The sequence below is a fragment of the Meleagris gallopavo genome, chromosome 1 (assembly GCF_905368555.1).
Source record: "Meleagris gallopavo chromosome 1, MGAL_WU_HG_1.1, whole genome shotgun sequence".
NCBI lineage: Eukaryota > Metazoa > Chordata > Aves > Galliformes > Phasianidae > Meleagris > Meleagris gallopavo.
The window spans coordinates 187945943-187969304 of record NC_139404.1 but is presented as its reverse complement, the minus strand read 5'-3'; the positions used below and the strand labels follow the sequence as shown (position 1 = coordinate 187969304).

General features: G+C 38.1%; 1 protein-coding gene across 1 annotated transcript in view; it reads left to right on the top strand.

The window, feature by feature from the left end:
- The window catches only part of SYTL2 (synaptotagmin like 2), a 51305-nt gene that overhangs the window by 16119 nt on the left and 11824 nt on the right, over positions 1-23362 (top strand). The window contains 12 exon segments of the mRNA XM_010706182.4: positions 4574-4722; positions 8286-8424; positions 13938-14010; positions 14577-14676; positions 15625-16503; positions 17302-18045; positions 18048-18752; positions 18755-20296; positions 20299-20412; positions 20415-20831; positions 21668-21769; positions 22728-22781. Coding sequence (XP_010704484.2) covers positions 4574-4722; positions 8286-8424; positions 13938-14010; positions 14577-14676; positions 15625-16503; positions 17302-18045; positions 18048-18752; positions 18755-20296; positions 20299-20412; positions 20415-20831; positions 21668-21769; positions 22728-22781 — 5018 coding nt within the window.

The following is a 23362-nucleotide window of genomic DNA, read 5'->3' as shown; positions in this document are numbered from 1 at the left end:
AACTCTCCTTCCAAAAAACTCAGTTTAAGCTGTTGATTGAGGAGTAAGGCAATAAAAAGTTATTAAGATGTCAATTATCCCTTGCAAATTCTAGAATGCTTTGTAATTTGGGCTATGAATAAAAAGGTAAGGGTAAGGAATAAAGAATACCGAGAAGGTCTAGCTGTACAGTATTAGATACAGGTATACATTACTATATATATATATATATATATATTATATATATATAAAAAATAAAAAAAAGAAACTGAAGTCATTATCACTTTGCTTTAGAATGCAGTGAGCTCTCACACCAGCCTACAAAGTGGAAGATAAACTATTGTGGATTTGCTGATAGAAAGGTTGACGTGGACTGATTATATCAGAGCAGATTTCCTGCCTTGAAGGGGTGGTTTAGCCCACTGTCAGATGTTTCAGAGATAGAGAGAAAAAAAATAACATTTTATAGGTGATGTCTACACATCATCTTTGTACTTTGCAACTTGAACTGCCTGCAGAATGCCTGAGAGTTGCTTTGCATGCAAGTTCAAAGTAATTCTGCATGTACTTAACCTATTCTGGGGGGAAAATCTGTCTTTCCATCAAAGATATTTCACCTAGACCTAGCAGAAAGAGCCTATTAACTGATGGGAGAAATCCAGCCTCACTTTTAAAAGAGGACCTTAGGATGAATTCTTTTTGACTTATGTACCTTCACTTTCTCCGTTTTGAAGTTACTATAGAGTTACTATAGCTAGGCACTAGCTTTAATATAACTTCAGGATTTCTCACTCTGAAAACTGCAACACAGGGTAACTGGCATTTTAAGAGACCACTGAGGGACTTCAGAACAAACACATATGTAGTGCAAAGTCATTACTGCATTTTTTCCTCATTGCAAATTTGGCAAACTGAGCCTGCAATCGTAATCTGGATGCCAACTTGTTTTTTGATCACCAAGAGAAAAATAAGGTAATGACAACTTGGTTTGTCTTTCTGTTGAGTGGAAAGCTGGCTTAGAATCAACTGTTGGCTTTTAGTTCAGTTGTGCTGGGAAGTAAATGTAGCAGTGGAAAATCACAACTGCAGTCTGACTTCTGCACAATTCCTTTTCTAGGTAAACCACAACCTAAATCTAATAAATAGCAATGAAATGGACCCCCACAGTACAATCAGTTTGATTTTTATTTTTTAAAATGCAGAAGTTTGCTCGTAGCAGAGCTTGAGAACTCAAGCAACATCGTAAAAAGTGTAATTTGTAATCTCAGTAGCAGTTTTTGCAACAGGTCTATGATGTTTTGGTGAACATTGACTTCTCAGAAACTTCTTCCTGCCAAGAGCTAAAGCTGTATGTTCTGATAATGCAAATCTGCCTCCTTATTTGTGGTAGATGAATAGCTCTGATGTTTGTTGCTCTTAGTTTCTCAGGAGACTGGACTGAGAGGCTAAATGACAAGAAGAGAAGTCAATCTAACAAAAGTCAAGTGCTTAAGCTATCAAGGTGAGAAGTGCTTAAGCTATGAAGGTGAGAAGACAAAACAAAGTAAATTCATAAGCTAGTTGTGATGAGCTTCTATCAGCTTTTTCAGAATACAAGCTCCATACACTGGACACGTAATTTATGAAGGAGGTACTGGGTAAATTGAGACCATGCTTATATTTGGAAGGCCTCTTGAGTTTGTGGAACTGAAGCATGTTGACTTCCATAGGTAGCAAGCTGATGCTCCCTTCCAACCAAACTAAGATGGCATTGGCCACAGGTGACATGTAATTAGAAGCTAAAAGCACATTCCTTGTGCAAACCAGCTACTTCTGTAGCTCTGTTGAGCTAACTTGTGAAGGTATCCTACTGCACCCTAGTTTCAGAGGCTGAACGCAAAGGAGAAAAGAGTGCCTGGGGTAGAAGAGCTTAATCAGAGGGAAGGCACTGAATGCTTCTCCTGTGACTCAGTACCTTCCCACTTGAGAACCTCCCTTGGCATGTGTTGTCAGATTGCCCCGAAGCACCAACTGGGATCAGAGCTCTGCTGGCTTGCAGGCAAAGCAAACAGCTGAAAAGCCAGTCCCTAACCTTAAGGAGCATATGACTTGAGAAAACAAATAATACATGGAAAGAAGGTGAAAGGGAAAAGCGGTCATCTGTACGAAAGCTCTTGCATGCCCTATTTCCACTGCTCCTGCTGTCTTTGTTCATTAATGGGCTGAGCAGTGAGGAGCTGGCTCATAGAACTGAGAGTGTTTGCTTGAGGACAGAGGGAAGCTACCGCTGTGTTCCTGCTCCAACTTGGAAGATCTGCAGCTGATGAGAAGTACGTATTTTGGCTCTGAGAAGCACAGAGTTGTATGCAAGAAGGAGGGCCAAATTTTAAATTGTCTAGTAATGCTATGGACAGCTGAATCTTGGCATTAAAAAGGCGACCTAAAAAGGCGACCTAAAAAGGTGACCTTGGCTCCTGGCTGTATGTAGCTGATTCAAGATGAGAAGCAGTCTTACACCTGCTCAGGAGGAACTATATAAACCTTTTCATTTCTTGCCATACTAATATGAAGGAGGAGTTGAGTGATAGGTGAGAATGGTCTGTTTTAGCATGAGGGTTGGGATTGGCTCATAGTACCCTTTTTCTATTGTGAATGATTGTTCATTCATTGCAGTCAAATCGGCAACCTCTAATAAAAGGGCTGTGATTGTAGCTGCATGACTGGGCAAGAAGATTCTCCTAATTCATGAGCAGTATAAAATTGGCATTGACCTTGGCTGTTGGGCCTGTGGAAGATGTCACTACCCTATAGTAGTGTGTCACATCTTTAGCCTTAATGTCTGAGTAACGTGTAGACTGCTTTGCTTTCTCTGGGGAAAAGGAGACTGAGGAAGACCTTATTGCTCTCTTCCATATCTGAAAGGTGTTTACAGTGAGAGCAGGGTTGGTCTCTTCTCACTGGTGACAGGAGACAGGATGAGGGGAAATGGCCTCAAGTTGTGCCCAGGGTAAGTTTAGGTTGGATATCAGGAAAAGCTTCTTTACAGAAAGGGTTGTGAAGCACTGGAATAGGCTCCCCAGGGAGGTGGTTGAGTCACCATTCCTGGATGTGTTTAAAAACTGTTATGATGTGATGCTCAAGGACATGATTTAGCAGAGGGTTGTTAGAGTTAGGATAGTATGGTTAGGTCATGGTTAACTTGATGATCTTTAAGGTCTTTTCCAACCTGAGTGATTCTATGATTCTCCCTTTGGCTGTGTTTTTAGGTTGTTTACAGAAGAATCATGAATGGAGAAAGAATCCATGGAAAAAATGGATTACTTCTGCCTTTTTTTTTTCTTCTAAGTACTTTCTAAATCTGTGTAGTAACTTTCCTGGTCTGCAGTTAGTCTCCATGCCATGTATAAGGCATATGCTTAGTATGTTATATGCCTAACAAGGAAAGAAAACTCAAATTGTTCACAACTCCTTATTCTGTTAAGGCATGACTCACATGACTCATGTGAGCAGGGTAACACTGCTGCCTTTCTCTGTAAGGAAGGCATTCTTTGCATTTGCATAAGAATTTACCGAAAAATGGTAGCATGTGTCCAGTATAGTTTGGGAGAGTGTGTATAGAGGTAGTACCAATGAACAGCTTTCAAAGGCATCTTCTCAGAACAGCCCTGGACTTGATTTTGGCACAGATTTCCTGTGCTGTCCTGATAGCTTATCTCAGCCTTAACTTTGGGAAAACTGGCCTTTGGAGGCACAAAGTCAAGATCTGCCATTACTGGACTTACTTGGCTTGCAAGACGATCAGAGCAAGACATCTTTTTGAAGCTACTTCAACTGATGCTCTGAGAGTAACAAGGCTAAAGGTCATCTGCCTTAATAAAATAAGGGAAGTAAAAGGTGAGAAGATGGAAATAGCATGCTGAGACAGCTTTTTCTGACACACTACACCTCTAAGCACTTCCAGAGTAAAACACTCTGGAAAAAAACAAAACATCCAGGCTGTAAGAAATGTCAGCTCTCAGAGGACAATAAAGCAAATTGCAGAACGGAAAAGAAGAAAGTACACATTTAGTGTAGCCATAAGAGCATTTGGTTTCTAGTCTGCAAAGAAGCTGTATCTTGCTTGTCTTTATAGTTCAGGTAAGTGTTCAAGTAGTTTCTGGAGTTAAATTTGTGTAAGAATAACACTATATGTTGCATTTATATATTATTATATATTGCAGTGAAATCTGTCTTTGTGGAGATCACTGGGCATCCGTTACCAATGCATTCAGGCTTTCCCTTTTCTTTGTGCTTTGGGGCATAATACATAATAAATGCTGTGGTTATATCTAAAGAATTTGATTATTATGCAGTTTGATTTCTGCAACAGGTGTTTTGCTGTGTCTGTTAAAAAACAGAAAGATAAAGCAGCAGAAAAAAATACTAGCTTTTATTTCTTAGTACTTTCTGCCACATTCTTCCCTGTACCTCTTGTCTGGCATTCAGTATTTGTGGGAACCTGTGTATTTACACCATATTTAGCATTTTAATTCACTGACTTTTATACTTTTATTCTGCCCATTGCAGGTAAGTAAAGTGTGAATTTCTCTCTTATTTATTTATTTATTTCCCTCAGGCACTTACCAGAAAAAGTCAAAGATGATGTTCAGCTGAAGAATATGAGTGGACAATGGTTTTATGAAGCAAAGTCAAAAAGGCATAGAGATAAGATCCACGGAGCAGATATTATTAGAGCTTCCATGAGAAGGAAGCCTGCTACTCTTGGTAAGCATTTAGCTCATGTTTTGTTTTGGAAAGGCTGGTATGGAGGCGGTACTCTTAGAGCAACGTCAGAAGTTAGTTAAGTAGGTGAAATGCAAGAAGAGTATGTTAGTCTTATGAACAGAAAATTATTCATAAGAAGGTTTTTATATGTAATTTAGAGTGTTGGTTTCCCTCTCTCCAAGAAGAGCCTGGCTTTGTTGTCTTTACACCCTCCCTTCAAGTATTTATAGATGTTGATAATGTTCCCCCAAGCCATCTCCTCTCTAGGCTTAAAATGTCCCAGCTTTCTCAGTCTTTCCCAAGAGGAGAGATGTTCCAATCCCTTAGTCATCTTCCTGGCTGCTATTGGAGTAGGACACAGTAGGACACAGTCTGTGATAAGTGCTATCAGGAGGAACTGCCCTCTTCATTCCTGGACTGCATTCTTATTTCTTTTTTTGTGGCCCTAGAAGTAAATCCAGAACATATAAAGTATCAGACTGAGGGTATTTCTTCTTCAGTACAACTTTTCTAGATTTCATATGCTCTGTTTGAGATTTCTGAGACTTAAAATTGTATTTTTAAAACTCTATTAGAGAGGAAAAAAAAAAAGTGGGCATATAATATATTTAATATCAGAAGTAAATTTAGTATATTGTTTGGAGAGAAGCAAAACAAAAAAGGAGAACATGAGAGCTGCTGTACTGGACCACACCAAAAGCTCATCTCCCCAGCGTCTGGGTGCCAGGTAACATGCATAGATCCTATGACCAGGACCAGACTGCAACCAAGCATTTTTGCACCTAAGCATTTTTGAATTAAAGGAGGAATTCCTAGTTTTTGGTTGTGTTTGTTTGTGTTTGTTTTCCTATTGATTTGTCCATTAAGTTCCATAAGACTTTAAGGCTTTTAACACTTTTAACATTTACTGTGCTTTGTCTCGAGGCATTTTAGAATGGTTTTCCATATAAGAGGTGAGCACTTCCTTTTCTGGTTTTGAGCTGTTCGCCTTTAACATTATCTCCAGGAAAGAAAGAGAGAGATCTATAAAATCTTGCATACTATTTCACATATGCTTCTATTAATAAAGACCTGTTATAAATCTCTCCAGCATCTGGTTCTCTTATCTAAAGAGTACTGGTATATTTTTGTTATTCTTTGTACAAGAAGTGATTTATTTCTCAGAGGCCCATGTCCCCACTTAACCTCCCATAGTTCTAAATCCTTTCGACTTAAAGGGCAAGAGTTATATCACCCACACTAAACTGCACTGAAATTTGTAATCTTCATTTCTTTTTTAAGCTCTGTTAAGGGATTTTTGTGTGTGTGTGCTAGTGAAGCAAGTAAGATGCTTATCATTGTTGGGGGTAGATTACTGCTGCTGCATTCTATAATTTTTTAAACAACAATTTAGCATAATTTTCTTGTCATGAATTCCACTACATTACACTTTCTCAAATCTTATACTCCCATAGATAAGTTTGGATAATGGCAGTTTAGTTATCTTTTGATTACTGTGGGGCAGGTTCTAGATTTTTGACTTAATAAGAAAAGACCTGAAACAGAATGAAAAAATTCACATATGGTTAGTGAGGAGTGTTCTTTGGTTTTGGACTTCTGAAGGTTATGAAAATCAGCTGTAAAGCTCTAGCTGCAGTATATAGTAACTCTTATTTACAGGTTAAAGTACTTCAAGACATATCTTGAAGGAAACTTCAATTCAAAAATTATTTCCAATCTAATTACTTGAACAAAGAGGCATGCTGTTGCATTAAAAATTATGTGCAATTCCGTAGCTTCAGTGACTCATTACATATCAAGATATTTTTTGCTTGCATATATGGATAACAAGAATGAAAATCTTGCTTTTTTTGCATACAAATTTCTGAACTGTTGCAGAAGCACAAAAAATGTTAGAAGAAATAATGTAATATTTTGATTCTAAAAGGAGTTATTGGAATTGGATTCTGTCTTGCTCCAAAAAGAAAGGCAGATGTATGGACCTTGCCAAATGAGGTGGAGATTTTGGTTTTTATACTTACCTTCTTCCCATGTTGTGATAGTTCTATCCATAAAGGACCTCTTTAAATGAAAATCATGACCAATTTTCAATTTCCTGCTGCAGAAACAGAGTATTTAACTTGATTTACTGAACTTCAACTTTATTTTCAATTTTCTGTGCCTTACTTTTGTTTGTTTCCTAGGGACACAGAGGTTTTTTGTTTTGTTTTGTTTTTTTCCCAATGTATATCTAACAGCAAGAACAACAGGATCAGTCTTTACCAGAATTGCTGTAGAAAGCTTAAAATCACAAACGGTTTGAGTTGGAAGATGCCTTAAAGATCATCTAGTTCCAGCAGGGACACGTCCCAAAAGATCAAGTTGCTCAAGGTCTCATCCAACCTTCATGGATAGAGTGTGCACAGCTTCTTTGAGTAACATATTCCAATGCCTCACCACCCTTTGAGTAAAGAATTCCTCATCTAATCTGAGCCTTCTCTCTTGTAGTTTAAAGCCTGTTACCCCTTGTCCTATCGCTACACTCCCCAACTTTCCTGTAGGCCCCCTTTAGGTACTATGGAAGGCCACTATAAGTTCTCCCTGGCACCTTCTCTTCCTGAGCTGAACAAGCCCAGCTCCTTCAACCAGTCTCCATAGGAGAGGTGCTCCAGCCCTCTGATCATTCTTGTGGCCTCCTCTGGACCTGCTCCAACAGCTCCACATCCTTGTGCTGGGAGCCCAAGAGCTTAACACAGCACCACAGGTGGAGGAGTCCCATGAAGGTGGAATAGAGGGGGAGAACACCTCCCTGATCTGCTGGCTTTGCTGTTTTGACATAGCTCAGGATGAGGCTGGCTTTCTGAGCTGCAAATGCACATTGCCAGATCATGTTGAGCTTTTTATCCTAAAGTCCTTCTTCTCAAGATTGCTCTCAAGCCATCCTTCACTCAGCCTGTGTTTGTGCTTAGCATTGCCTTGACGTAGATGGAGGACCTTGCACTTGTCCTTGTTGAACTTCATGAGGCTTGCATGGCTCCATCTGTCAAGGTCCCTCTGGACAGCATCCCTTTCCTCTATAGTGTCAGCTGTACAACTCAGCCTAGTGCTGCCCTTAAAACTTTCTGAGGATGCTCTGAATAATACTGTCCACATTGCCAGTGAAAATAATAAATACAGAACTGAAGGACACCGCTTATTGCTGGTTTCCACCTGAGCACTGAGCTACTTGCATCTTTTCATATGCCCATTCAACCAGTTCCTTATCCACTGATGTCTGTTGCTATTCCCTTGTCTGCCAATGCCATCACTCTGTCATAGAAAACTCTATGTAGGATTGCTTTAATTTGTAAAGCAGGTGTTTTTGGAGTAGTACTGTGACTTCATTAGAGAAATATGTGAAATTTATAGTAGTATTAAAATATAGTTATATCCTTTAGAAGGCACCAGATGTAATTCTGTACCTCATTCAAGTGCAGTGGGCTTTTGAAATAGCTGTAGGACTGAATGTAAATACTTCTGTTTACTTGTTGTGAAATTTTGTATGAACACATGGGAGATAACAGTATCCCTCTTTCATGCCTTAGCTGAAGTGAGTCAGAGCAAATCAAACAAAGCAAAGGACAGCTGGGTGAGCAATGTTAACAAAGAAGTCTTTGCACCGCCAGAACTACATGGCATTGTGGAACATCAAGAAGAAGAAGAAGAACTGAAATCTAGTTCAAGGTAAGCTGTCTGCTCAGTCACAGTTAACAGAAGTATGCCAGAACTGGTTAAACACGTGAGTTGTAAGTACCTTTCAAGTATTCTCTTATTTCAGAGATCATCAAATATTTCACTGGAATGGCCCAAGGAATCAATTCATAAGAGGGGCTGACAATTCATAGTTATGCACTGTTAGTTGTTCTGTATTTGAATGCAGCTATGTTTGGTTTACATCTCCAAGGAGAAAAATGCCCATGGTGGTGCCCATGTTCCCACAGTCATATTCATGCCACTGTTTGGCTCCCAGAAGTGAGACCAGGACTTTCTGGTTTGAATAGCAGGCCATGATCTGTAAAGTGCCCTTGTAATATGGGGGCAATAACTGCCTCTCTTCATTTGATTGCTCAGTGAGACTAGCCTATTGTTTCAGAGTTTAAAACTTGGATCATACAAAAAATTGGAGATTGGGAAATTGTTTTAGGATAGATTTTCCGTGTTTTCAGTGCACTTGAAACATCTCAGGCTTTTTTAAGAAGACCAAGCATACTTCACGTGGGAAAGAAACAGAATATTTGGATATCTGAGGAAAAAAAGATGTGATTCTACCAAGAAAAAGAAATCACTCTGGAAGGTAAAGGCTTTGATTAAGATCTGGACGTTAACAGTCAGCTTGGGCATGACTGAATGGCTACACTTGTTGCATGAAAGCTAGATGAAAAGTGTTTTTTTGAACTAAGGAGGATTTTTTTTGTATTCAGTCTCGCTAGCTCAAGTCTGTAAACTTCAAACAAAGCATTTTGGTTTGAAACATCCTGAATTGACTTCTGACAGAGAGAACTATCTTTTTCTCTAAAATACCTACATTAGTAATTCATTTGCTGCATTGAAAAGCTTTCAGAAAGGCTGCAGGTGAAAAGAATTGCTGTGATGACAGCAAGTGGCAATTAATGTATATGAACAGCCAGATTCTCAAAATCACTGAGGAAACAAGATCTAGGTTATAACAAACATATCTACTGTTTATACTTTCAGTCAACAGAGTGAAGTAAAGACTGGAATTGCTTATAGGGTGACTTTTATTTCTGATTGTGCCATTGATTGATTCTGTGAACTTTCATCTTCTTGTCTGTCTTCTATGTCCCTCTCTGTATGTCATCTATTTTTTCTTTGCAGCAAGGCTTGTCTTCTCCTATGCACTTGTACAATATCTAGTAGCAGTTCCATCTTTCACTTTCCTGGTCTGCAAAATGGGTACAAACATTCACGATGAACAATACAAAAGATCGATGTAAGTCTTAACAACTCTGGCTTGCTTTATTGTTCTTTCTTAGCCTTTACATTTTGCTGTCGGTGAACTCGGAGATGTATCTGTCCTATCCATGTCTGATATTCTACTGAAAATTCTACTGAAAACTCAAACAAAGTTTATCTAAAAACTTACCTAAAAATGAAGTTGTACAATAATGACGATTAAGTTTCCTTTGCACAAGAAAGAGCTTAGCTCCCAAGTTGGCTGATAACATTGAAAGTGTTCATTTTTACCGAATGTGGGTATTTTTCTGGTTGGCTTTTATCTTCAAGAGATTTTAGGATTATTTCTTAATGGACAGCAGAAGACACGCTGCTGTTTAATGTGTCTGTTACAGTATTTTGATTGCTGCCTTTCACATAAGGGAAAGGAGATGATCCTTTAAAGAAGTACAGCTTAATGGTGTTCTTAACATTACAGCTCCACAGATCTTTTGACTGATCTAAGAGTAATAAACTTAATAAACTTCTAGGGCAGTGTCTTTAAAAATATCTAGCATAATGAGGTTTAAGAGCATGTAGGCTATGTGCTTGGAATGTGACCAGCATGATTGTGATCTTTAACTTGAAGTGATTTGATGATTTATTTCAGGTTGCACCCATGTGAAAAATGATAATTATTGTCCAGGATCCTCTCCTGCCCTTTGCTCCAAATTCTTCCAGCCATTTGCCTGTATGCTTTCTTTATGAGCACTTGTATTCACCAATAGCTGAAGATATTCAGCTCATAGTCCAGGATTCATGATACTGTTGGAAGCAGACCTTAGGAAGGAATTTGTAACACATGGGCTGGCCACTTAGTAGTTTGCTTTGCATAAATACTTGATTAGATATCTCAGATTATTGGTTACTAAAATGTGAAATGCTAAAGCAAGCAAATGTAGCAAGGTCAAGTGCAATTCATTGCTTCTGATTTTGGTCAGGCTTATTTCACTGTAACTGAAGTTAGTCTATACAGTATCATAGGTGGGAAAGTGCAGAAGGTGCCATAAGTTTCTAAAGTACTCTTTTCTGTTATCTTGATGCTGGACTGATATGATATGGCTGCGTGCCTTCCTGTAATGGCAGTAGCTGATTGAAACTGAGGGAGAGAAACAATCTTGGGAAATCAGTGGTCCTACCTGCTGGTGGCAAGAAGGGACATTTGATTCAGTCTTTAGGATAGCACTGCCACAGGAAATTAATTTCTGTTGTTTCATCCTCTTCCAACACAATAGTCTCAAGATGGCTGGAAAGAAGAGGAGGAAATCAAATATTGTTCTGGTTCTTGGTATTCCATAAAGCGAGTTAGTGGTGTCCAAACGCTGCATTTAATTCAGGCACTTGGGCTTTTAATACATTTTTAAGTGCTATTTAAGAGTAAGTTTGTGGGACTTCTGTTTTTTTTAGAATTTTTTTTGTTTGTTTGTTTGTTTCCCCTGCTCTCATCTCTTCCCTAAGAATGGGCTTCAGATCATCACTGTCTTGTAGACTTTGCTTAAACTAAACAACTGCTAACCTCAGATTTGGGACCAGACCTGTGTTATTCTGGATCTTGTTAGTGAACTGAAGCATTTCTAACTGAACGTGGAGGAAGTTAGTTGGGTTCTGGTAGTTCTGTGAGCACAGAGGGTTAAGTAGAGTCCTGGGGCCAACTCAATTGCTCTTCTGTCAGAATGGTATGTTAGCTGCAACAGAAATCAGTCCATAACTATTTTGTTAAAATTAGCATGATAATCTTCATTTCCATACCCTAAATATCAAAATCCTGTAATAAAGCTATGACCTCCCACCTTTTTTGGGGGGAGGGCAGGGGGGGAGAGGTGCATTGTATCCCATATTGCTGTTCTTCTCTACCAGAGACCAATTGTGTGAAGTGCCTCTGAAAGGATAACCTTGCACAGAATGAGTTTTGATGGTGTGACTCAGACTGTCAATATTACCTCCAGTCAGCGATACCATCTGTCTATATGCTGATTATTGAACAAAGGAAGTGTTAAAGGAACTTAATCTTTCAAATTGTGATTTGTAGGTTTACTTCTCCCTAGGTCAAAAAATATTGAATAGGTGACAAGTTCCTGTCTGGTCCCACCAATGTCTACATGGAGATTGGATCTGCGGTGTTTTTCAGCACTGGTTTGCTGAATTGCACTGTTTCAAGTCTGTAGTCTGGTAATATTTATTAATGTGGCTTCATAAACAATCTTAGAGTAGCCTTGCAAATGCAGTGTATCTGGAAATAGTTTATTCAACTTTCCCATCTGTATGGGCTGTGCATAAACTCCTCTGTTCAGACCTTGTGCTGAGACGCTCAGTTATGGGATCTTGATTTTTGTTGGTTAACTTCCTCCCATTTTCCCAGCCTTACACTTCCTTTATAGCAGCATTTTCAGTACATAATGCCAAAATAACACTTTAATTATTCTGCAGTGTGAGGTAGCATTGCATTAAACTGTTGTGGAATGTGTGTGTGCTCGTAATCATGTTAAAAATTATCTCCCTGCCTGTAAGAAAGCAAACAAACAAACAAAACAGTAAAAAAAGAAACACCAAAGAGACAAAAATAAGTCCCCTAAAAAAACCCTGAAAAAATAAAAAATGAAAAAACAAAAACCACCAAAACCCATAACTTGAAGGGAGCTTATGAGCAGGAGGGGGACCAACTTCTTGCGTGGTCTAATAGCGATTGGACAAGGGGAAATGGCTTTAAACTAAAAGAGGGGAAATTTAGGTTAGCTGTTAGGAAAAAATTCCATACTCAAAGGATGGTGAGGCCCTTGCACTGCTGCCCAGAGAAGCTGTGCATACCACATCCCTGCAGGTGCCCGAGGCCAGGTTGGATGGGCCCTGGGCAGCCTGAGCTGGTGGTTGACAACCAGCCCATGGCAAGGGAAGTGGAACAAGGAGACCTTTAAGGTCCCTTCCAACCCAAGCCATTCTGTGAATTTGTAAAACTGAAGGCAGAAGAACATTTTAAGCTTTTTTTTTTTTTTTACACCCAGAGTACATAAAAACACTGTCCTTGTTTAAAATAAGGAAAGGGTTGAATCATGTTTGTCCTGTTGTGTAGCAGATGGTCAAGATGAGGCATAAAGTACGGGAGCGCACATGTGCTCATAAAAACAAGAACCCAAACCCCACCTCAGGAAAACAAAGATTCTTTATATGTGTCATTTCAGAACTTTATTTTTTAAGCTAAGAATAGAAACTAAAGTGGAATGATATTTTTGAAAAGAAATTAAAATTTGCATCAATATTGAGCTCTTTGAGAGCTATACTTTTTTTTTCTTGTTTAGGAACTGGAATGAATAAAACTAAGGTAATATTTCCTACATGGAGAATAGTTGTTTTTCCTGCTTTAGACTGTTCTTGTATCATCCCCCAAATTTCAAGCATGTGAGTTAATGCTTCTTTATAGATATACTTAAAGTGGTTATTAACTGAAGTCCATATATAAACCCACGTCAATGTTCCGCTCAAAAACAAAACAAAACACGCTTTTCATATCTGGGCTATTTAGATTAACTCAATATGTAAATAAATTTGGCGTGTTTTGTGGAAAAAACAAACCTTGCATCCTTTTGCAATCAGTCAATATTTTTTTATACAATATAGGGGATGTTTCTTAGGCTGTTTTAATTTCTTCTTACTTGAGTTATGCTTAGTCAGGATCACAATAACTTCAGTTAGCTATAAAATCTGTGATTTGATAAGATCTTATTTGAAGGAATAGTTTGTAAGGTGTACCTATGAGGGGATCTCCTGCTGTCTGTGGCATGTCGCATCTTTACTACAGTAAAGGAGTTATCCTGATTTTTTTTTTCTTGGACACTACAAAACTCTATTTTGATAAGATTTAATGCTTTCCTCTACTTCAGTTTTGGTCCTAAAAATAAACATATAGGGCAAGGATGGATGTGGTAATACTGATGTTGTTTGGAGAGTGGCTACATTTACATAAAGCTTGCTCAGAAAATTCTAGAAGGTACCAAAAATGTAATTTTTGTACTGCCAAGGAGAAGTGGCATTGAATTCTTTAACAGGGAAAGAAATTTTTGCAAGGAGATAAGAGTAACTCTATCTCCTTGCTATGGAAAGAAGTTTTGCTTCTGAGAGTGATGAGAATACTGAATAGCAAAACTGTGTGCTAAGAAGTTTTATTTCAGTATGTACAACTGAATATCAGCTTTTTGAAAAAGTTTAAAGTAATGCCTGTTTCCTGAAGTTGTTATGTTGTTTCTTTGCAGTTCTAACCCAGTGACCACTGTGTTAGACAAACCAGATAGAAGATCTGTGAAGGCAGCAGCATCAACAATAAAAGTAAGACAGGTATTGAACGTAGAAAATGTTATCTTTTACATCTCGTGCATTTCTTTGCTTGAATGGTAATGATAATTTGAGATTTGAGGAAGAAAAATAATAGGCTGGAAAAAAAAAGAGTGTTTTTTGTTTGGGGGGAGATGATGGAAATTGCTAAAATTTCAATCCTAAAGTGCTGCTACAGCTATAATCACTGTATGCCTGTACTTGACATTGTTTCCAACTTTGTCAGGCACTGAAAATAAGTCTCGCTCTCTTCCAATATCTTTAAAGTACAGAAATAGATTTACTTATTTATTTTTGGAATTTTCAACTGTCTTTTAAGTGGTGTCTTATCTGTGCTTTGGTAACTTCAGAAGGAACAGGATTAGGCTGTTGCTGGCATTTCTTACGGTTTTGTGGTTCAGATTTATTAGATGTCTTGTTACGTATCCAATTTAAGAAGTGTGCTTTTAGACACTGCTGACAGAGTAGTGAGGCAGAAGAAATCACTGAACTTTCATTTATTCTGCCAAGACTGTACTGATACAACAACTCCAATTATAATGTTCATGTCTTTTTTTTAGCAAAGGAGAAATCCATTTAATTCCACATTATCAAGTGATAACTCGAACAGCGGAGAACCAGAAAGCAGACAAGCCATTCTACCTCAGCTATCAAATAAGGGTAAATATTAATATGACTGTGAATTTCTTAGTGGTGGATATGGAAATTAATTTTACTTCCATTGCTTCTTATTGGAGGATAAAACAGGTTTTCATACCTTAATTATTCTACTTAATTTATCAGCTAGTTCATTTCAAACATCATGTAAAACATGAGTATACTCAGGAAATAACTGTTTCACACATTCCTTTTGCAAGTGTTCTTGTCCTGTAACTGGTAGAGAACACAGCAATCCTATATTCAGGAAATTTCTATCATTATGACCTTTCAGTTAGCTCAACAGAAGAGTAAAACCTGCCTTTTTCTCTTGTGCTTTCTCAGTCCAATATATTTTAGAATTTCACATTTCCTGTGGAATTCTCTGCAAGCAAGTGGATAAGTGATGATTTATCACAATGCAGGCATCTGAAATTGTAATTAACAGGCTCATACATGTCAATTACTCTTATGTATCTAATATGAAGGTTGCTAATAGAAAAAGGAAACGTGCACAAACAGAATTTAAAAAATCTTCATATCCTTACTGAGAGATATTCTTGCTTTTTAACTTGTTCTATGTGAAATTGAAAATACTTTCTTCTGTAGACTGCTGTTTAACTTCTGTACCTGAAAATATGCTTGCATATTCAAAATCTGCCCCTTCCCTGTAAAGTTTAATCCTTGCATGAACTATGCTGATCAAAAAATTTGATGTGCTCCCTATCTTTGAAATTATCATTTTTTCCCATTCTGAGAGTATTAATTAGCTAGAAGATTTTCACCTGTTAAGGTTTCCTGTTATATACAAATAAAATCAACATTTACATTGAATTTCCTCCTGTGTTTTGCTGCAAGTTTTTTTAATCAATATAATCACTTCATTCTAGATCTGCACTGCATCGTACCCCTCTGTTTAGGCAGATGAATTTTGTGTAAATTCATGATTTCTTCTCTGTGTACATCTTGCAGAAATTTTGTTACCTTCAGAGGAGAGCCAACCTAAAGCAAACTTACTAAATGATGAAATGGAGGCATCTAAGAAACCTTCTGAAGAACCTACTGAGGAATCACAGAAAGGACCTATAAAGCGTCCTATCCCCAAAGCTAGAAAACTAGTTCACAAAGTAACTAATCCTGTGCCACAGGGAGAAGACTTTTTTCCCAAACCAGCAAAACGGACCCAGGGGGTTAATGGTGTTGGTACACTGCCCAGGGGCATTCTGAAGCGCAGTTCAAGTTCCAGTTCCACTGACTCAGAAGTTCGGGCTAATCACATGTTGGATGTTCAGAGTAAGAACGGTATTCCTACCATATCTATTTTGGAAGGGGAAGCTGACAGAAATTCTCTTATGGAAGAAGCAGAAGATTCCACGCAAATTTCACTGGAAAAATTAAAACAAGTGAGGTTCTCTTCTAGCATAGGAAAAGGAGAACCTTTACAAAGCCCATGGCTACATCACAGAAGAGAAACACGGAAGTCTGATTTGTTAAAATCCGGTGAAGTGAAGACTAGTGAAAATGATGCTAATAGATCAGATTCTTTTAAGAATAAACAAACTTACACTGGAAAGCCTCTGGAAACCTATTCATCAGCTCTACAAGTGAAAATAACAGATAGTTTACAAGAAGATACGTCCGTATCCAGTCCTAATGGCACTAATGAGTCAGTCTCCCTTGTTAATCAAACACTGCAGACAAAGACCATTACTCCTAAGAAACCTGAAACTCCAGAGAAGGCCTCCACCAGTATCCTGCCAAAGAACAAAAATGAACAGAATGTTGACCAAACACGTGAAAATAACTCCAAGTTTTTGAGCCATGAATCAAAGTCTCTCAAAAACTTTACTGGTAAGAAACTGATAGGAATAAGGAAGAGAATGCAATAGCACACAACCCATATAAGTTTAAGTTCAAATTGCTAGTATCTAAAAATTAACAACTAAGAAACACAAATGATAGGGAACTGCTGTATTTTGTAGAATTTCTAGAGCATTGGATTCTAATTCTCTAATGTGTTAAAAATTTTTAGATTATCTTCTGTTGGCATTCTTAATAGATTGCTGTCAGCTGCCATCCAGAGCCTGGATGGTCAGGCATCTTTATTGTGGATCATGAAGGTGACATAATGGTGCTTGGATAAACTTCCTCTATTAAAATTTGGTAGATGTGTCTGGGTGGGAACTGAAGAATTCCTGCTGTCCTGCTGTTGACTGTCCTTGGTAGTAAACGAATTGTAGCTTGAGGATTATTCAAATGACTGAACACAAATATGCCACTCCTCCCTCTCCACTAAAGCCTCCCCCTTCATTAGAGCCATTTCCTTTGGAATATAGATAACCAATCTTACCTGCTACCATCCCCAAAATAATATGACTAGTCTTCCATCAAGAAAAATCCTTTTCCGTTAGGAATTTTTTATTGCTCTGTTGCACGTGGTATGATTCTTTCAAAAACACATGGAGAGAGCTCTTTCATCTGCTAAAAGTTTAAATAAAGAAGCAAAAAAATCATAAAACCTAGCAAAATGAAACAGACACCAAAACACCCCTGCCCAACAAACAAAACAAAAAAATGAAGTTTTGAAGATTAAAAAATTTTTGAAGTCTTGTCTAAATCCTAACTCTGATAAGCTTGTTTATGTTGTAGATGAACATCTGCTTTCTGCTGAGACAAAAATACAAGAACTGTCAGATATAAATTCTGCAGGTCTTCAACAAGGTAAGCCTGATCTTGTTGAGGAACGAGGTGCTAAAACCGTTTTCAAGCCTGACAAGCATGGTGATGAAATTGTGGAAGTGGCTGACGAATCTGTATCAGAAGTCTTAGATTGGTTTGAAAGAAGTTCTGGTACTGAAGATAGGAAGACTGAATCAGCCGGATCCCAAAGTGGGGAACTCAAAGAAGTGAACTTTACGACCAGAACAGTTCTTCCCACAGAGCACAGTGGAACTAGTCTGGATAAAAAAATGCAGGTTAGAGAAGAGTTACCATGTGGAAAGAATAAACAACTGAATGCTATTTCACCCACCACATTTATTTCAGAAGATATACAACTGATAAAAGAGAGGAGGAAACCTAAGCAGGGTAAAGAGAATGAGGATCAAAATGAGAAATCCCTAAGTGAGCTTGACTATACAGGAATTGAAGCAAAAGAATCTGATGAAGAAATCAAGCAACAAAATAAAATGAATGTCTTGAAACATCATGAACTCATGTTACCAGCTCAGAAATGTGTACTGGAAAAGGCAGTAAGAGCAAAAAGAAGAATTAGGGAGATTAGAGCATTCTGGGAAAGGCATGAAACTATCCCCAGTCATGGAGAGAAAGAAGTTGGTATCCATATTAATACATCAGGTGGTGATGCATTGGAAGGTCTCAAAGAAAACGACAAATAAAACCAACTGCACTTTACTTACCTTATGGATTAGATGGTCAGAGCGAGAGTACTGAATTAAGATGTGCAATCCAGGCTTCAAAAAACGAACATCAAAATGCTTTTGAGTTTGGACCAGGCCATGCTGTTAAAAAAACAGAAAGACCACTTCCATATGAGGGTAAACTTAATGAATATACAAAATTGACAAAAGATAGTGTCTTGCAGTCAGGAGTTGGTGTCACTTCAGCTTCCCCAGAAATCAAAGATAAGGATGGGAAAGAAACATTTAAAGGAAAAGTTGCTGCTTTTTCCCAGCAGAAGTCCAGTTTTCAGGCTTTGTCTTTTAAAGAAAAGAATAATGAGATGTCCAAGAATCAAATTTCAAGTGCTTCACAGTTTCAGAGTCTGAGAAACTTTTGGGATACTAGAGTTAAGTTACAAAATAGCATTGATAGGGAAGATGTTTCTTCTCCAAATAATGCTATTCATAATAATACTTTTATAACCAATGGCAGAAATGCAGAGGAAGGTAAGGGCAGAGATAATGTGAGCAAACAAGAGTTAAGCCAACATCAAACACAAGCATCTGAGGAAGAAAAAACAGGGAAATTAGATTCTGTGGTATGCAAACCGCCTGTGGGATTTCTTACTTTTAGAGGTTTGAATGTGACACCCACAGAAGATAAAGACACTGTCCAACTAGTCAAAAAGCCAATCATTTCTCAACCTATGAAAAAACAAGTCTTCAAAGGCAAGAAGTTAAAGAACACACAGAGAAAAATATTGTTTCATCAAAAGAACATCCTCTCAGAGGTTCTCAGAGGTACTCTGAGCAAAACCTTCCCAGAGAAATCATTGCATATCAACATTCTGAAGTAGGTGTAGGGATGAAAACGATTGATACTGTGAATAATACAGCACAAACTAATTGTAATGTAGATTTAACATGCCAACAAGATACTGGTCTGTCTGGAGATGTCATTGAGACAATAGAAAAGTCTCTTGCCCCCTCCAAGGCCAATGGCTTGAGCCTAGAAAACCTGGTAAGGGAGGTTTCTGAAACTCCATCTCCTAACCCAAGACACGCAGACAGTGCAGGACAGAGGACTGCTGAAATGCAAGCTAAAAATACCAACTACGAACAAGATGAAGAGTCACTGCAGGAAATCAGTGAGACTGTACAGAAGTCTGTTGCTCCCTCTAAGGTCAGTAGCTTGAGTTCTTCTCTAGAGAAACTGCTGAAGGAGGCTTCTGAAACACCGCCTCCTAAACCAAGACGTGTGGACATGACAGTACAGAGGACTGCTGAGATGGAAGTTAAAAACACTGCTTGTCAGCATGATGGAGAATCATTTCAAGAAATCATTGAGACCATAGAGAAATCTGATGCCCCTACCAAGGTCAGTGGCTTAAGTTCAGCTCTAGAAAAGCTGCTAAAGGAGGCTTCTGAAACACCACCTCCTAAACCAAGGCGTACAGTACTGAGGACTGCTGAAGTGCGAGCTGAAAACACAAAGCATCAGCAAGAGGAAGAGTCACTGCAAGAAATCAGTGAGACTGTACAGAAGTCTGTTGTTCCTTCCAAGCAGAGTAGCTTGAGTTCTTCTCTAGAGAAGCTGCTGAAGGAGGCTTCTGAAACACCACCTCCTAAACCAAGACGTGTGGACATGACAGTACAGAGGATTGCTGAGACGGAAATTAAAAACACTGCCTGTCAGCATGATGGAGAAACACTGCGAGAGATCATTGAGACCATTGAAAAGTCTGTTGCCCCCTGTGGGGACAGTGACTTAAGTTCAGCTCTAGAAAAGCTGCTAAAGGAGGCTTCTGAAACACCACCTCCTAAACCAAGGCATATGGATGGCATAGTGCAGAGGACAGCTGATATGCAAGTGGGAAACATGTTCTGTCATCATAATGGTGAGTTACTGCAGGAAACACCTGCACTGTCTGAGGCTGAAAATAAAGCATTGGATGTTAATTTCCAGAAGGTACTGAAAGATGTCTGTGAAACACCAGCTTCTACACTGGAAAATATGGATAAAAAAATGCAAGGTAAAATACGAACTAGTCAAAGTATGTGTATGCCACATCAAGAAGGAGACCACCCTCAAGAAATACAAGAAACGATAGAAAAAACTACTGTTTCAAACAGTGAAAAATTCAAAGAATTCAGTAGCTCATTGGAAAAACTTCTTCAAGAAGTGTCTGAAGCTTCATCTCCAATATCCAAAGCATTAGATAAACAAGAAAAGTTTGGAAATAGGTGTTTCCATCACAGACAGAGACTCTAGTCATGACAGTGTCACAGCCTTATGATAATGCTTTATGTAGCTGTCATAAACAGGTGAAGACAGCTATCAAGAGTGGAGTTCCAGAACAAAATGTAAAGCTTCTGTAGATGATCTCGCAACTTCTGAAGTGTCTGAGCTCCTTAAAATAAATGAGGCTATTATTAAAAAAGAACAGAGGAACACATCTGCAATAGATCTTCCTTCCTTGCAAGGAGAGACCAATACAGTGATCAAGCCATTCAAGATAAATGAAATAGGAAGGAAAGGTGAGAGCACATCCTCGGATGCCTCTGAAGATAATTCACAATTAAAAGAACTGTTGAAATTGAGAAGAACAAGCACACCTCTTAAAGATGAGAGCAGTTCTCCTCAGCTGGAAGGAGTTCAGTCCAGCCTGGCCTTTCAGCGTGAAGATAATGATGAAGAAGATGGTGACAGTTTGAATTTTGGATCCCGGCTTTCAGATGAAAACTCTGATTATTATTCTGGAACTGGAAGTTCAACTCGTGAGCCATTTCTTTTCTCAAATTCATGGTGCTGGGTTGTTAAGCATGGCTACAGTTTTTCTGGTAGTCAACTTGAAGTATATTATCTAAAAGTCCATGTGATATCTATTTCTTAATTGAATGCTTAGGATATTTGCTTTGGAAGGATGAGAAGAACTAATTAAGTCCTTTAATTGGAGATCGCTTGACAAACATGTAGTATGTTTGGGTAAGCCTTTTCGCTCAGAGGAATTCAGTAGCATGAGTCAGTCACATCAGTCTTCATGTCTTACCCTTTCGCTCCTCCCCTGTGACATTTCTTTCAAATTAATAACACTCAGATTCTGGTATTTCTTCTAAATACCCTGGATTAAAAGAGGAAATAAAATCAGTGCTTGACTGAGATCATTCTTTAGTTTGGCCAGCTAGTCTTTGAAGGTAAAAACTTATGGAGTGGCTGGATATTAAGACGATACCAATACTTTATGCTGTTTAACTTAGCATTTGCATTGATGCCTGTTACACAAGGAAACAAGTGTATAAATGAAGCAAGCTATGTACCAGAACTTTCATTACTTTAAGTTGGCAGCTCTAGTGTGATAGTTTAATCTTTTTATTCTGCTCCTGAGAGACTGGAAATGCTCTGCTTACTTATAGAGTCTGAGAAATCTTGAAAGTTCTAGGACATGCCATGTTTGGATTTATTTAGTACTTCCAGTGCATGCTCAATGCCTTTGCTGAAGGTCAAAACAGATTCCCAGAAGAAATTGGTGGTTGGCTTTTTTTTTTTTTTTAAGTGACTTGTTTAAAAAGGCATGTCTGTGTGTGCAGTTTTCATGTGTTTTGTCTCGTAACAGGTTCAGAAGAAGAATTAAATCCTGTTTTGATGGCTTTGAAAAGGAGTGCAGATAGGAAAATGCCTTCCAAAAGTCTAGAGGACATTCCATCAGCTACCTCAAGTGAGCACAAAGCTTGTGTGTGTCTCCCCAAGTCATGCTTGAGCATGCTTATGCTGTTCTTCCATACAACTTTGCCAAGCAGTATTTTTATCTTTTTTTGTTTGTCAGTAAGCAGTGTGAAGTTTGTATTGTAAAACTGATATATTTTTTTTTCTCAGATGGTTTAGTTTTCAGTTCTTAGTTTTTCTCTTGAAACACTGGTCTATGAAGCAGACATCTTCCAAAAAATGCACTGTGTTATTCAGTGATGTACATTTTCTTTGATGGTTAGAAAGTTTTCAGTAGTGAAAGTATTAACAACCACCCAAATCAGTAATGAGCTGCAACTGCAGTTCTGTCCTAGCTGCTTGCTTGGCTCAAGCGAGTAGTCAGTGGAAGCATGAAAAAATTGTCTTAGTTTAGTAGGTTCCCCTGTTCTAGCAGTTAATAAAGCCAAGCTCATTTTAAGAGAATGGAATGAGACAAGATTGTACTTAGGAATCATTCCCAGGCTCTCTCTGTAGCCTCCTAAAACTATTATTATTGATTACTGTTATAATTTGTGTCTGCATTCACCCTGCTCCTTGGTGTTTTTATATTTATTTCATGTCTAATGGGGAAGATGTGAACTGAAGGGTGGAGGTGTAGATTTTGAAAGATGTTGGCTATTGTTGGCAAATTAATCTTCTGAATCTATTTATGCTGTTGCTCACTTCTAACTAGTTCCAGGATGTAGGTATGCACTAACATTGTTGTAACAGCACGCTGATAGAAATTGTGTCAAGATGGTACTGCTTCTTGGATGCAGAATTGAAGTAAGCGTTCCAAGTAGAAAACATCTCTTGAATTAACCATTCCTGTGGCTCTGCTATTTTTTCTCTTTTATTTTTGTCCATAATTCTGTCATTTCTACTACAATCCATTTCACTGTAACGAACAGCAAGCTTTCTAACCACGTGTTACCTTTTTTCCTGCACAGATAAAGGAAAAATAAATATTCCAAAGGAAGAATTAGCTCTTAGTGCTGAAGATGGTAAATATCTTGTGTGTCTGCATGGAAGTTTGTTTTCCAGTATTCTCTGCTAGTGAAAGTTTTTTGAAGCCAAGAATTGTATTATTTGAAATTAGACTAACTTCAGCATGACTTAAATGCTTTTGTAGAATTTTCTTATTTTATTCTTTAAGTACTAGACTTAGGTTACGTCATCTGATATATATACAATCTTTGTGTCATCTACCAGCCTCTTATTTTGGCCTTTGGTCATTCAGCCTGTGAAACAGTTTCTGTAATAATTTAGAGCTTTGAACACTAGCTTAGCTGAAAAACTGGGTCTAATTCCATATTGGATTTGTTCATCTGTTACATTATAGCATGCAAAATGACTTAAAAAAAAAAAGAAAAAAGAAAGCCCTTCAAAATACATCAATTGAAAAGGATCTCTTTGCTGTCTCAATCCACCAAAGTAGAATTAGTTTAAGCAAAATATGACACAGGATTGGCTACTGTAGATAACATTGATCTATTAATGCATTACAGATGCCTTAGTGTTAATTTTTTGTATGTTCCTTTAGAAATTTCAAATCTAAGCAAAACAAAAGCAAACCTGCTTCAAG